Here is a 15,999-nt window from a genome sequence, read left to right as displayed (position 1 = left end):
AGAACAGAGAGCAGAGAAGAGAGAGAATAGAGCATAGAGCATAGAGCAGAGAGCAGATAACAGAGAGTAGAGAACACAGAACATAGAGTAGAGAGCAGAGAGAGTAGAGAACAGAAAGCAGAGAGCAGATAACAGAGAGTAGAGAACAGAGAGCAGAGAGCAGAGAACAAAACAGAGAACAGAGAACAGAGAGCAGAGAGCAGAGAACAGAGAGCAGAGAACAGAAAGCATAAAGCAGAGAAAATAACAGAACAGAGAACGGAGAACAGAGAGCAGAGAGCATAGAGCAGAGAGCAGATAACAGAGAGTAGAGAACAGAGAGCAGAGAACAGAGAGCATAGAGCAGAGAACAGAGAACAGAGAGCAGAGAGCAGAGAACAGAGAACAGAGAGCATAGAGCAGAGAGCAGAGAACAGAGAGCAGAGAACAGAGAGCATAGAGCATAGAGCAGAGAGCAGATAACAGAGAGTAGAGAACAGAGAGCAGAGAGTAGAGAACAGAGAACAGAGAGTAGAGAACAGAGAACAGAGAGTAGAGAGCAGAGAACAGAGAACAGAGAGCAGAGAACAGAGAGCATAAAGCAGAGAAAATAACAGAACAGAGAACAGAGAACAGAGAGCAGAGAACAGAGAGCATAGAGCAGAGAGCAGATAACAGAGAGTAGAGAACAGAGAGCAGAGAACAGAGAGCAGAGAAGAGAGAGAATAGAGCATAGAGCATAGAGCAGAGAGCAGATAACAGAGAGTAGAGAACACAGAACATAGAGTAGAGAGCAGAGAGCAGAGAGCAGAGAACAGAGAGCATAGAGTAGAGAGCAGAGAGCAGAGAGCAGAGAACAGAGAGCATAGAGTAGAGAGCATAGAGCAGAGAGCATAGAGCAGAGAAAATAACAGAACAGAGAGCAGAGAACAGAGAGCATAGAGTAGAGAGCATAGAGCAGAGAGCATAGAGCAGAGAACAGAGAACAGAGAGCAGAGAACAGAGAGCATAGAGCAGAGAACAGAGAGCATAGAGCAGAGAACAGAGAGTAGAGAACAGAGAACAGAGAGCAGAGAAAAGCATAGAACAGAGAACAGAGAGCAGAGAACAGAGAGCATAGAGCAGAGAAAATAACAGAACAGAGAGCAGAGAACAGAGAGCATAGAGTAGAGAGCATAGAGCAGAGAGCATAGAGCAGAGAACAGAGAACAGAGAGCAGAGAACAGAGAGCATAGAGCAGAGAACAGAGAGCATAGAGCAGAGAACAGAGAGTAGAGAACAGAGAACAGAGAGCAGAAAAAATAACAGAACAGAGAGCAGAGAGCATAGAGTAGAGAGCATAGAGCAGAGAGCATAGAGCAGAGAGCATAGAGCAGAGAACAGAGAACAGAGAGCAGAGAAAAGAGAGCAGAGAACAGAGAGCATAGAGCAGAGAACAGAGAACAGAGAACAGAGAGCAGAGAGCAGAGAACAGAGAGCAGAGAACAGAGAGCATAGAGTAGAGAGCAGAGAGCAGAGAGCAGAGAGCAGAGAACAGAGAGCATAGAGTAGAGAGCATAGAGCAGAGAGCATAGAACAGAGAACAGAGAGCAGAGAACAGAGAGCATAGAGCAGAGAAAATAACAGAACAGAGAGCAGAGAACAGAGAGCATAGAGTAGAGAGCATAGAGCAGAGAGCATAGAGCAGAGAACAGAGAACAGAGAGCAGAGAACAGAGAGCATAGAGCAGAGAACAGAGAGCAGAGAACAGAAAACAGAGAGCATAGAGCAGAGAGCACAGAACAGAGAGCATAGGGCATAGAGCAGAGAGCAGATAACAGAGAGTAGAGAACAGAGAGCAGAGAGCAGAGAACAGAGAGCAGAGAACAGGGAGCAGAGAACAGAGAGCATAGAGCAGAGAACAGAGAGAGTAGAGAACAGAAAGCAGAGAGCAGATAACAGAGAGTAGAGAACAGAGAGCAGAGAGCAGAGAACAAAACAGAGAACAGAGAACAGAGAGCAGAGAGCAGAGAACAGAGAGCAGAGAACAGAAAGCATAAAGCAGAGAAAATAACAGAACAGAGAACAGAGAACAGAGAGCAGAGAGCATAGAGCAGAGAGCAGATAACAGAGAGTAGAGAACAGAGAGCAGAGAACAGAGAGCATAGAGCAGAGAACAGAGAACAGAGAGCAGAGAGCAGAGAACAGAGAGCAGAGAACAGAGAACAGAGAGCATAGAGCAGAGAACAGAGAACAGAGAGCATAGAGCAGAGAGCAGAGAACAGAGAGCAGAGAACAGAGAGCATAGAGCATAGAGCAGAGAGCAGATAACAGAGAGTAGAGAACAGAGAGCAGAGAGTAGAGAACAGAGAACAGAGAGTAGAGAACAGAGAACAGAGAGTAGAGAGCAGAGAACAGAGAACAGAGAGCAGAGAACAGAAAGCATAAAGCAGAGAAAATAACAGAACAGAGAACAGAGAACAGAGAGCAGAGAACAGAGAGCATAGAGCAGAGAGCAGATAACAGAGAGTAGAGAACAGAGAGCAGAGAACAGAGAGCAGAGAAGAGAGAGAATAGAGCATAGAGCATAGAGCAGAGAGCAGATAACAGAGAGTAGAGAACACAGAACATAGAGTAGAGAGCAGAGAGCAGAGAGCAGAGAACAGAGAGCATAGAGTAGAGAGCAGAGAGCAGAGAGCAGAGAGCAGAGAACAGAGAGCATAGAGTAGAGAGCATAGAGCAGAGAGCATAGAGCAGAGAAAATAACAGAACAGAGAGCAGAGAACAGAGAGCATAGAGTAGACAGCATAGAGCAGAGAGCATAGAGCAGAGAACAGAGAACAGAGAGCAGAGAACAGAGAGCATAGAGCAGAGAACAGAGAGCATAGAGCAGAGAACAGAGAGTAGAGAACAGAGAACAGAGAGCAGAGAAAAGCATAGAACAGAGAACAGAGAGCAGAGAACAGAGAGCATAGAGCAGAGAAAATAACAGAACAGAGAGCAGAGAACAGAGAGCATAGAGTAGAGAGCATAGAGCAGAGAGCATAGAGCAGAGAACAGAGAACAGAGAGCAGAGAACAGAGAGCATAGAGCAGAGAACAGAGAGCATAGAGCAGAGAACAGAGAGTAGAGAACAGAGAACAGAGAGCAGAGAAAATAACAGAACAGAGAGCAGAGAGCATAGAGTAGAGAGCATAGAGCAGAGAGCATAGAGCAGAGAGCATAGAGCAGAGAACAGAGAACAGAGAGCAGAGAAAAGAGAGCAGAGAACAGAGAGCATAGAGCAGAGAACAGAGAACCGAGAACAGAGAGCAGAGAGCAGAGAACAGAGAGCAGAGAACAGAGAGCAGAGAACAGAGAGCATAGAGCAGAGAACAGAGAACAGAGAGCATAGAGCAGAGAGCAGAGAACAGAGAGCAGAGAACAGAGAGCATAGAGCATAGAGCAGAGAGCAGATAACAGAGAGTAGAGAACAGAGAGCAGAGAGTAGAGAACAGAGAACAGAGAGTAGAGAACAGAGAACAGAGAGTAGAGAGCAGAGAACAGAGAACAGAGAGCAGAGAACAGAAAGCATAAAGCAGATAACAGAGAGTAGAGAACCGAGAGCAGAGAACAGAGAGCAGAGAAGAGAGAGAATAGAGCATAGAGCATAGAGCAGAGAGCAGATAACAGAGAGTAGAGAACAGAGAACATAGAGTAGAGAGCAGAGAGCAGAGAGCAGAGAACATAGAGTAGAGAGCAGAGAGCAGAGAGCAGAGAACAGAGAGCATAGAGTAGAGAGCATAGAGCAGAGAGCATAGAACAGAGAACAGAGAGCAGAGAACAGAGAGCATAGAGCAGAGAAAATAACAGAACAGAGAGCAGAGAACAGAGAGCATAGAGCAGAGAACAGAGAGCATAGAGCAGAGAACAGAGAGTAGAGAACAGAGAACAGAGAGCAGAGAAAAGCATAGAACAGAGAGCAGAGAACAGAGAGCATAGAGCAGAGAAAATAACAGAACAGAGAGCAGAGAACAGAGAGCATAGAGTAGAGAGCATAGAGCAGAGAGCATAGTGCAGAGAACAGAGAACAGAGAGCAGAGAACAGAGAGCATAGAGCAGAGAACAGAGAGCATAGAGCAGAGAACAGAGAGTAGAGAACAGAGAACAGAGAGCAGAGAAAATAACAGAACAGAGAGCAGAGAGCATAGAGTAGAGAGCATAGAGCAGAGAGCAGAGAGCATAGAGCAGAGAGCATAGAGCAGAGAACAGAGAACAGAGAGCAGAGAAAAGAGAGCAGAGAACAGAGAGCATAGAGCAGAGAACATAGAGCATAGAGCAGAGAACAGAGAGTAGAGAACAGAGAACAGAGAGCAGAGAACAGAGAGCATAGAGCAGAGAGCAGATAACAGAGAGTATAGAACAGAGAGCAGAGAGCACAGAACAGAGAGCAGAGAACAGAGAGCACAGAGCATAGAGCAGAGAGCAGATAACAGAGAGTAGAGAACAGAGAGCAGAGAGTAGAGAGCAGAGAACAGAGAGCAGAGAACAGAGAGCAGAGAACAGAAAGCATAAAGCAGAGAAAATAACAGAACAGAGAACAGAGAACAGAGAGCAGAGAACAGAGAGCATAGAGCATAGAGCAGAGAGCAGATAAAAAGAGTGTAGAGAACAGAGAGCAGAGAACAAAGAGCATAGAGCAGAGAACAGAGAGCAGAGAGCAGAGAACAGAGAGCAGAGAACAGAGAACAGAGAACAGAGAGTAGAGTACAGAGAACAGAGAACAGAGAACAGAGAGTAGAGAACAGAGAGCAGAGAACAGAGAACAGAGAGCAGAGAACAGAGAGCACAGAGCATAGAGCAGAGAGCAGATAACAGAGAGTAGAGAACAGAGAGCAGAGAACAAAGAGCATAGAGCAGAGAACAGAGAGCAGAGAACAGAGAACAGAGAGCCGAGAACAGAGAACAGAGAACAGAGAACAGAGAGTAGAGTACAGAGAACAGAGAACAGAGAGCAGAGAGCATAGAGTAGAGAGCAGAGAGCATAGAGCAGAGAGCAGATAACAGAAAGTAGAGAACAGAGAGCAGAGAGCAGAGAACAGAGAACAGAGAACAGAGAGTAGAGAACAGAGAACAGAGAGCAGAGAGCTTAGAGCAGAGAACAGAGAGCATAGAGCAGAGAACAGAGAGTAGAGTACAGAGAACAGAGAACAGAGAGTAGAGAACAGAGAACAGAGAGCAGAGAACAGAGAGCATAGAGCAGAGAGCAGAGAGCAGAGAGCAGAGAGCATAGAGCAGAGAGCAGAGAACAGAGAGCATAGAGCAGAGAACAGAGAACAGAGAGCATAGAGCATAGAGCAGAGAACAGAGAACAGAGAGCATAGTGCAGAGAACAGAGAGTAGAGAACAGAGAACAGAGAGTAGAGAGCAGAGAACAGAGAGCAGAGAACAGAGAGCTGAGAACAGAAAGCATAAAGCAGAGAAAATAACAGAACAGAGAACAGAGAACAGAGAGCAGAGAACAGAGAGCATAGAGCAGAGAACAGAGAACAGAAAGCAGAGAACAGAGAAAATAACAGAACAGAGAACAGAGAACCGAGAGCATAGAGCAGAGAACAGAGAACAGGAAGCAGAGAACAGAACTCAGAGAACAGAGAGCATAGAGCAGAGAACAGAGAACCGAGAGCATAGAGCAGAGAACAGAGAACCGAGAACAGAGAGCATAGATCAGAGAGCAGAGAACAGAGAGCATAGAGCATAGAGCAGAGAACAGATAACAGAGAGTAGAGAACAGAGAGCATAGAGCAGAGAGCAGAGAACAGAGAGCAGAGAGCAGAGAAAAGAACAGAACAGAGAGCAGAGAACAGAGAACAGAGAACAGAGAGCATAGAGCAGAGAGCAGAGAACAGAGAGCATAGAGCAGAGCAGAGAACAGAAAGCAGAGAACAGAGAGCAGAGAAAAGAACAGAACAGAGAGCAGAGAACAGAGAGCATAGAGCAGAGAGCAGAGAACAGAAAGCAGAGAACAGAGAGCAGAGAAAAGAACAAAACAGAGACCAGAGAGCAGAGAAAAGAACAGAACAGAGAACATAGAGCAGAGAAAAGAACAGAGAGCAGATAGCAGAGAACAGAGAGCAGAGAAAAGAACAGAACAGAGAACAGGGAGCAGAGAACAGAGAGCATAGAGCAGAGAACAGAGAGAGTAGAGAACAGAAAGCAGAGAGCAGATAACAGAGAGTAGAGAACAGAGAGCAGAGAGCAGAGAACAAAACAGAGAACAGAGAACAGAGAGCAGAGAGCAGAGAACAGAGAGCAGAGAACAGAAAGCATAAAGCAGAGAAAATAACAGAACAGAGAACAGAGAACAGAGAGCAGAGAGCAGATAACAGAGAGTAGAGAACAGAGAGCAGAGAACAGAGAGCATAGAGCAGAGAACAGAGAACAGAGAGCAGAGAGCAGAGAGCAGAGAACAGAGAACAGAGCATAGAGCAGAGAACAGAGAACAGAGAGCATAGAGCAGAGAGCAGAGAACTGAGAGCAGAGAACAGAGAGCATAGAGCATAGAGCAGAGAGCAGATAACAGAGAGTAGAGAACAGAGAGCAGAGAGTAGAGAACAGAGAACAGAGAGTAGAGAACAGAGAACAGAGAGTAGAGAGCAGAGAACAGAGAACAGAGAGCAGAGAACAGAAAGCATAAAGCAGAGAAAATAACAGAACAGAGAACAGAGAACAAAGAGCAGAGAACAGAGAGCATAGAGCAGAGAGCAGATAACAGAGAGTAGAGAACAGAGAGCAGAGAACAGAGAGCAGAGAAGAGAGAGAATAGAACATAGAGCATAGAGCAGAGAGCAGATAACAGAGAGTAGAGAACACAGAACATAGAGTAGAGAGCAGAGAGCAGAGAGCAGAGAACAGAGAGCATAGAGTAGAGAGCAGAGAGCAGAGAGCAGAGAGCAGAGAACAGAGAGCATAGAGTAGAGAGAATAGAGCAGAGAGCATAGAACAGAGAACAGAGAGCAGAGAAAAGAACAAAACAGAGACCAGAGAGCAGAGAAAAGAACAGAACAGAGAACATAGAGCAGAGAAAAGAACAGAGAGCAGATAGCAGAGAACAGAGAGCAGAGAAAAGAACAGAACAGAGAACAGGGAGCAGAGAACAGAGAGCATAGAGCAGAGAACAGAGAGAGTAGAGAACAGAAAGCAGAGAGCAGATAACAGAGAGTAGAGAACAGAGAGCAGAGAGCAGAGAACAAAACAGAGAACAGAGAACAGAGAGCAGAGAGCAGAGAACAGAGAGCAGAGAACAGAAAGCATAAAGCAGAGAAAATAACAGAACAGAGAACAGAGAACAGAGAGCAGAGAGCAGATAACAGAGAGTAGAGAACAGAGAGCAGAGAACAGAGAGCATAGAGCAGAGAACAGAGAACAGAGAGCAGAGAGCAGAGAACAGAGAGCAGAGAACAGAGAACAGAGCATAGAGCAGAGAACAGAGAACAGAGAGCATAGAGCAGAGAGCAGAGAACTGAGAGCAGAGAACAGAGAGCATAGAGCATAGAGCAGAGAGCAGATAACAGAGAGTAGAGAACAGAGAGCAGAGAGTAGAGAACAGAGAACAGAGAGTAGAGAACAGAGAACAGAGAGTAGAGAGCAGAGAACAGAGAACAGAGAGCAGAGAACAGAAAGCATAAAGCAGAGAAAATAACAGAACAGAGAACAGAGAACAAAGAGCAGAGAACAGAGAGCATAGAGCAGAGAGCAGATAACAGAGAGTAGAGAACAGAGAGCAGAGAACAGAGAGCAGAGAAGAGAGAGAATAGAACATAGAGCATAGAGCAGAGAGCAGATAACAGAGAGTAGAGAACACAGAACATAGAGTAGAGAGCAGAGAGCAGAGAGCAGAGAACAGAGAGCATAGAGTAGAGAGCAGAGAGCAGAGAGCAGAGAGCAGAGAACAGAGAGCATAGAGTAGAGAGAATAGAGCAGAGAGCATAGAACAGAGAACAGAGAGCAGAGAACAGAGAGCATAGAGCAGAGAAAATAACAGAACAGAGAGCAGAGAACAGAGAGCATAGAGTAGAGAGCATAGAGCAGAGAGCATAGAGCAGAGAACAGAGAACAGAGAGCAGAGAACAGAGAGCATAGAGCAGAGAACAGAGAGCAGAGAACAGAAAACAGAGAGCATAGAGCAGAGAGCACAGAACAGAGAGCATAGGGCATAGAGCAGAGAGCAGATAACAGAGAGTAGAGAACAGAGAGCAGAGAGCAGAGAACAGAGAGCAGAGAACAGGGAGCAGAGAACAGAGAGCATAGAGCAGAGAACAGAGAGAGTAGAGAACAGAAAGCAGAGAGCAGATAACAGAGAGTAGAGAACAGAGAGCAGAGAGCAGAGAACAAAACAGAGAACAGAGAACAGAGAGCAGAGAGCAGAGAACAGAGAGCAGAGAACAGAAAGCATAAAGCAGAGAAAATAACAGAACAGAGAACAGAGAACAGAGAGCAGAGAGCATAGAGCAGAGAGCAGATAACAGAGAGTAGAGAACAGAGAGCAGAGAACAGAGAGCATAGAGCAGAGAACAGAGAACAGAGAGCAGAGAGCAGAGAACAGAGAGCAGAGAACAGAGAACAGAGCATAGAGCAGAGAACAGAGAACAGAGAGCATAGAGCAGAGAGCAGAGAACAGAGAGCAGAGAACAGAGAGCATAGAGCATAGAGCAGAGAGCAGATAACAGAGAGTAGAGAACAGAGAGCAGAGAGTAGAGAACAGAGAACAGAGAGTAGAGAACAGAGAACAGAGAGTAGAGAGCAGAGAACAGAGAACAGAGAGCAGAGAACAGAAAGCATAAAGCAGAGAAAATAACAGAACAGAGAACAGAGAACAGAGAGCAGAGAACAGAGAGCATAGAGCAGAGAGCAGATAACAGAGAGTAGAGAACAGAGAGCAGAGAACAGAGAGCAGAGAAGAGAGAGAAAAGAACATAGAGCATAGAGCAGAGAGCAGATAACAGAGAGTAGAGAACACAGAACATAGAGTAGAGAGCAGAGAGCAGAGAGCAGAGAACAGAGAGCATAGAGTAGAGAGCAGAGAGCAGAGAGCAGAGAGCAGAGAACAGAGAGCATAGAGTAGAGAGCATAGAGCAGAGAGCATAGAACAGAGAACAGAGAGCAGAGAACAGAGAGCATAGAGCAGAGAAAATAACAGAACAGAGAGCAGAGAACAGAGAGCATAGAGTAGAGAGCATAGAGCAGAGAGCATAGAGCAGAGAACAGAGAACAGAGAGCAGAGAACAGAGAGCATAGAGCAGAGAACAGAGAGCAGAGAACAGAAAACAGAGAGCATAGAGCAGAGAGCACAGAACAGAGAGCATAGGGCATAGAGCAGAGAGCAGATAACAGAGAGTAGAGAACAGAGAGCAGAGAGCAGAGAACAGAGAGCAGAGAACAGGGAGCAGAGAACAGAGAGCATAGAGCAGAGAACAGAGAGAGTAGAGAACAGAAAGCAGAGAGCAGATAACAGAGAGTAGAGAACAGAGAGCAGACAGCAGAGAACAAAACAGAGAACAGAGAACAGAGAGCAGAGAGCAGAGAACAGAGAGCAGAGAACAGAAAGCATAAAGCAGAGAAAATAACAGAACAGAGAACAGAGAACAGAGAGCAGAGAGCATAGAGCAGAGAGCAGAGAGCAGAGAACAGAGAGCAGAGAACAGAGAGCAGAGAACAGAAAACAGAGAGCATAGAGCAGAGAGCACAGAACAGAGAGCATAGGGCATAGAGCAGAGAGCAGATAACAGAGAGTAGAGAACAGAGAGCAGAGAGCAGAGAACAGAGAGCAGAGAACAGGGAGCAGAGAACAGAGAGCATAGAGCAGAGAACAGAGAGAGTAGAGAACAGAAAGCAGAGAGCAGATAACAGAGAGTAGAGAACAGAGAGCAGAGAGCAGAGAACAAAACAGAGAACAGAGAACAGAGAGCAGAGAGCAGAGAACAGAGAGCAGAGAACAGAAAGCATAAAGCAGAGAAAATAACAGAACAGAGAACAGAGAACAGAGAGCAGAGAGCATAGAGCAGAGAGCAGATAACAGAGAGTAGAGAACAGAGAGCAGAGAACAGAGAGCATAGAGCAGAGAACAGAGAACAGAGAGCAGAGAGCAGAGAACAGAGAGCAGAGAACAGAGAACAGAGAGCATAGAGCAGAGAACAGAGAACAGAGAGCATAGAGCAGAGAGCAGAGAACAGAGAGCAGAGAACAGAGAGCATAGAGCATAGAGCAGAGAGCAGATAACAGAGAGTAGAGAACAGAGAGCAGAGAGTAGAGAACAGAGAACAGAGAGTAGAGAACAGAGAACAGAGAGTAGAGAGCAGAGAACAGAGAACAGAGAGCAGAGAACAGAAAGCATAAAGCAGAGAAAATAACAGAACAGAGAACAGAGAACAGAGAGCAGAGAACAGAGAGCATAGAGCAGAGAGCAGATAACAGAGAGTAGAGAACAGAGAGCAGAGAACAGAGAGCAGAGAAGAGAGAGAATAGAGCATAGAGCATAGAGCAGAGAGCAGATAACAGAGAGTAGAGAACACAGAACATAGAGTAGAGAGCAGAGAGCAGAGAGCAGAGAACAGAGAGCATAGAGTAGAGAGCAGAGAGCAGAGAGCAGAGAACAGAGAGCATAGAGTAGAGAGCATAGAGCAGAGAGCATAGAACAGAGAACAGAGAGCAGAGAACAGAGAGCATAGAGCAGAGAAAATAACAGAACAGAGAGCAGAGAACAGAGAGCATAGAGTAGAGAGCATAGAGCAGAGAGCATAGAGCAGAGAACAGAGAACAGAGAGCAGAGAACAGAGAGCATAGAGCAGAGAACAGAGAGCATAGAGCAGAGAACAGAGAGTAGAGAACAGAGAACAGAGAGCAGAGAAAAGCATAGAACAGAGAACAGAGAGCAGAGAACAGAGAGCATAGAGCAGAGAAAATAACAGAACAGAGAGCAGAGAACAGAGAGCATAGAGTAGAGAGCATAGAGCAGAGAGCATAGAGCAGAGAACAGAGAACAGAGAGCAGAGAACAGAGAGCATAGAGCAGAGAACAGAAAGCATAGAGCAGAGAACAGAGAGTAGAGAACAGAGAACAGAGAGCAGAGAAAATAACAGAACAGAGAGCAGAGAGCATAGAGTAGAGAGCATAGAGCAGAGAGCATAGAGCAGAGAGCATAGAGCAGAGAACAGAGAACAGAGAGCAGAGAAAAGAGAGCAGAGAACAGAGAGCATAGAGCAGAGAACAGAGAACAGAGAACAGAGAGCAGAGAGCAGAGAACAGAGAGCAGAGAGCAGAGAACAGAGAACAGAGAGCATAGAGCAGAGAGCAGAGAACAGAGAGCAGAGAACAGAGAGCATAGAGCATAGAGCAGAGAGCAGATAACAGAGAGTAGAGAACAGAGAGCAGAGAGTAGAGAACAGAGAACAGAGAGTAGAGAACAGAGAACAGAGAGTAGAGAGCAGAGAACAGAGAACAGAGAGCAGAGAACAGAAAGCATAAAGCAGATAACAGAGAGTAGAGAACCGAGAGCAGAGAACAGAGAGCAGAGAAGAGAGAGAATAGAGCATAGAGCATAGAGCAGAGAGCAGATAACAGAGAGTAGAGAACAGAGAACATAGAGTAGAGAGCAGAGAGCAGAGAACATTGAGTAGAGAGCAGAGAGCAGAGAGCAGAGAGCAGAGAACAGAGAGCATAGAGTAGAGAGCATAGAGCAGAGAGCATAGAACAGAGAACAGAGAGCAGAGAACAGAGAGCATAGAGCAGAGAAAATAACAGAACAGAGAGCAGAGAACAGAGAGCATAGAGTAGAGAGCATAGAGCAGAGAGCATAGAGCAGAGAACAGAGAACAGAGAGCAGAGAACAGAGAGCATAGAGCAGAGAACAGAGAGCATAGAGCAGAGAACAGAGAGTAGAGAACAGAGAACAGAGAGCAGAGAAAAGCATAGAACAGAGAGCAGAGAACAGAGAGCATAGAGCAGAGAAAATAACAGAACAGAGAGCAGAGAACAGAGAGCATAGAGTAGAGAGCATAGAGCAGAGAGCATAGAGCAGAGAACAGAGAACAGAGAGCAGAGAACATAGAGCATAGAGCAGAGAACAGAGAGCATAGAGCAGAGAACAGAGAGTAGAGAACAGAGAACAGAGAGCAGAGAAAATAACAGAACAGAGAGCAGAGAGCATAGAGTAGAGAGCATAGAGCAGAGAGCAGAGAGCATAGAGCATAGAGCAGAGAACAGAGAACAGAGAGCAGAGAAAAGAGAGCAGAGAACAGAGAGCATAGAGCAGAGAACATAGAGCATAGAGCAGAGAACAGAGAGTAGAGAACAGAGAACAGAGAGCAGAGAACAGAGAGCATAGAGCAGAGAGCAGATAACAGAGAGTATAGAACAGAGAGCAGAGAGCAGAGAACAGAGAGCAGAGAACAGAGAGCACAGAGCATAGAGCAGAGAGCAGATAACAGAGAGTAGAGAACAGAGAGCAGAGAGTAGAGAGCAGAGAACAGAGAGCAGAGAACAGAGAGCAGAGAACAGAAAGCATAAAGCAGAGAAAATAACAGAACAGAGAACAGAGAACAGAGAGCAGAGAACAGAGAGCATAGAGCATAGAGCAGAGAGCAGATAACAGAGAGTAGAGAACAGAGAGCAGAGAACAAAGAGCATAGAGCAGAGAACAGAGAACAGAGAGCAGAGAGCAGAGAACAGAGAGCAGAGAACAGAGAACAGAGAACAGAGAGTAGAGTACAGAGAACAGAGAACAGAGAACAGAGAGTAGAGAACAGAGAGCAGAGAACAGAGAACAGAGAGCAGAGAACAGAGAGCACAGAGCATAGAGCAGAGAGCAGATAACAGAGAGTAGAGAACAGAGAGCAGAGAACAAAGAGCATAGAGCAGAGAACAGAGAGCAGAGAACAGAGAACAGAGAGCCGAGAACAGAGAACAGAGAACAGAGAACAGAGAGTAGAGTACAGAGAACAGAGAACAGAGAGCAGAGAGCATAGAGTAGAGAGCAGAGAGCATAGAGCAGAGAGCAGATAACAGAAAGTAGAGAACAGAGAGCAGAGAGCAGAGAACAGAGAACAGAGAACAGAGAGTAGAGAACAGAGAACAGAGAGCAGAGAGCTTAGAGCAGAGAACAGAGAGCATAGAGCAGAGAACAGAGAGTAGAGTACAGAGAACAGAGAACAGAGAGTAGAGAACAGAGAACAGAGAGCAGAGAACAGAGAGCATAGAGCAGAGAGCAGAGAGCAGAGAGCAGAGAGCATAGAGCAGAGAACAGAGAACAGAGAGCATAGAGCATAGAGCAGAGAACAGAGAACAGAGAGCATAGTGCAGAGAACAGAGAGTAGAGAACAGAGAACAGAGAGTAGAGAGCAGAGAACAGAGAGCAGAGAACAGAGAGCTGAGAACAGAAAGCATAAAGCAGAGAAAATAACAGAACAGAGAACAGAGAACAGAGAGCAGAGAACAGAGAGCATAGAGCAGAGAACAGAGAACAGAAAGCAGAGAACAGAGAAAATAACAGAACAGAGAACAGAGAACCGAGAGCATAGAGCAGAGAACAGAGAACAGGAAGCAGAGAACAGAACTCAGAGAACAGAGAGCATAGAGCAGAGAACAGAGAACCGAGAGCATAGAGCAGAGAACAGAGAACCGAGAACAGAGAGCATAGATCAGAGAGCAGAGAACAGAGAGCATAGAGCATAGAGCAGAGAACAGATAACAGAGAGTAGAGAACAGAGAGCATAGAGCAGAGAGCAGAGAACAGAGAGCAGAGAGCAGAGAAAAGAACAGAACAGAGAGCAGAGAACAGAGAACAGAGAACAGAGAGCATAGAGCAGAGAGCAGAGAACAGAGAGCATAGAGCAGAGCAGAGAACAGAAAGCAGAGAACAGAGAGCAGAGAAAAGAACAGAACAGAGAGCAGAGAACAGAGAGCATAGAGCAGAGAGCAGAGAACAGAAAGCAGAGAACAGAGAGCAGAGAAAAGAACAAAACAGAGACCAGAGAGCAGAGAAAAGAACAGAACAGAGAACATAGAGCAGAGAAAAGAACAGAGAGCAGATAGCAGAGAACAGAGAGCAGAGAAAAGAACAGAACAGAGAGCAGAGAGCAGAGAGCAGAGAGCATTGCCACTCACCTAGAGTCCCACAGGGTTTGTTCTTGTAAGTGCAGATGTCATACCTGAGGGAGAAAAAGAAGAGAGAAAAAAACGAGACATGATTCTTCTGTCAGGCTCTCTCTAGTTCTATTCTATTCCACTATATTCTACTCTACTCTATCCTAGTCTATTTTACTCTACTCTATCCTAGTCTATTATATTCTACTCTACTCTATCCTAGTGTATTTTACTCTACTCTACTCTACTCTATCCTAGTCTATTATATTCTACTCTACTCTATCCTTGTCTATTTTACTCTACTCTATCCTAGTCTATTATATTCTACTCTACTCTATCCTAGTCTATTTTACTCTACTCTACTCTATCCTAGTCTATTATATTCTACTCTACTCTATCCTATTCTATTATATTCTACTCTACTCTATCCTAGTCTATTATTGTCACTTTCTGACCATAGAAAGATGTTATTTTCTATGGTAGAGACGGTCAGGGCGTGACAGGTTTTTTTTCTATGTTTTCTATTTCTATGTTTAGGTTCTAGTTTTGTATTTCTATGTTGGGGTTTTGTTTGGGATGATCTCCAATTAGAGGCAGCTGGTCCACGTTGTCTCTAATTGGAGATCATACTTAAGTAGGGGTTTTTCCACCTGGGTTTGTGGGAGATTGTCTTTGAGTAGTGTATGTTTCACCTCTGCGTCACGGTTTGTTGTTTTGTCATTCAGTTTATTTATGTATTGCATAGTTTCCCAGTATAAATAAAATGTGGAACGACACACACGCTGCACTTTGGTCTCCTCCTTTCGACAACCATGACAATTATATTCTACTCTATCCTAGTCTATTATACTCTACTCTACTCTATCCTAGTCTATTATACTCTACTCTACTCTATCCTAGTCTATTATACTCTACTCTACTCTATCCTAGTCTATTATATTCTACTCTATCCCAGTATATTATATTCTACTCTATCCTAGTCTATTATATTCTACTCTATCCTAGTCTATTATATTCTACTCTATCCTAGTCTATTTTATTCTACTCTACTCTAAGCACCTCTGATGTTGAAATGGGGCATCTCGGGCATCCACCTGCAGTATTTGACTGTAGTTTTTGTACTGCAACAGCTTAGTCAAATCATGAAGGTTTGTCCTTCTATAAATGTCAACCAGCAGGCAGGCAGGCAGGCAGGCAGGCAGGCAGGCAGGCAGGCAGGCAGGCAGGCAGGCAGACAGGCAGGCAGGCAGGCAGGCAGCAACACAGTCTTTGAAGTCTATTATGACCCTGCTGTGTCCCTGTTGTCGCCCTCTCCCTCTGTCTGTCTGTCCCTCTGTCCTCCCATTTATCTGTCTGTCTCTCTTTCTCTGTCTATCTGATACAATACTAATCCAATCCAACGCAGGACAAACCCCTGAATGTTAAACAACACATCATACATTTACCATGAGTCATCCAGTCATTCCTAAACTTTTCATCTACTAAAAACCCAATGACACCGCAAATAAAATGTTGTTTTGCCCCCCTCGGTCCGTCGCTCCTCCACCCCCCTACCCTGGTAGACCGGTTCCAAACCCATGAGGTATGGTCTCCAGGGCAAACAGACTCCACCTCATTTACAAAATCTATTTATTTAGATTTATGTCCTTTAATTTCCCCCTGGGTTTCTCAAACACCACGGGCCACGTTCCAAACTAGACACACCGTGGCCACCAAGCCCAGAACCTAATAAAGCAACAACAGCGAGGGAAGGAGAGGTCACTATGTATAGCACAGTGCCTAGAGGGATGAGCTGGACCTGTACCATACATAACCTCCTCAAGGATAATGACTGTAACAACTCTGCCTGGGGAGAAGGTCTCCTCTCCTCTTGATGGGCCCACAATGGCAGAACAAGAGAATCATAAGAACATAGGAGGGATA

At 45.3% G+C, this 15,999-nt stretch overlaps 1 protein-coding gene across 1 annotated transcript in view; it reads right to left on the bottom strand.

The window, feature by feature from the left end:
* The window catches only part of LOC106568319 (A disintegrin and metalloproteinase with thrombospondin motifs 6), a 200,988-nt gene that overhangs the window by 155,106 nt on the left and 29,883 nt on the right, over positions 1-15,999 (bottom strand). Inside the window, exon 8 of the mRNA XM_045692499.2 lies at positions 14,098-14,141. Within this exon, the coding sequence (XP_045548455.1) occupies positions 14,098-14,141 (44 nt within the window). The remainder of the gene's footprint in view (positions 1-14,097; positions 14,142-15,999) is intronic.

This window comes from Salmo salar, chromosome 13, assembly GCF_965601325.2.
Source record: "Salmo salar chromosome 13, fSalSal1, whole genome shotgun sequence".
Lineage (NCBI taxonomy): Eukaryota > Metazoa > Chordata > Actinopteri > Salmoniformes > Salmonidae > Salmo > Salmo salar.
Note: the sequence above shows the minus strand (reverse complement) of the source record. Positions and strands in the feature narration are given on the sequence as shown.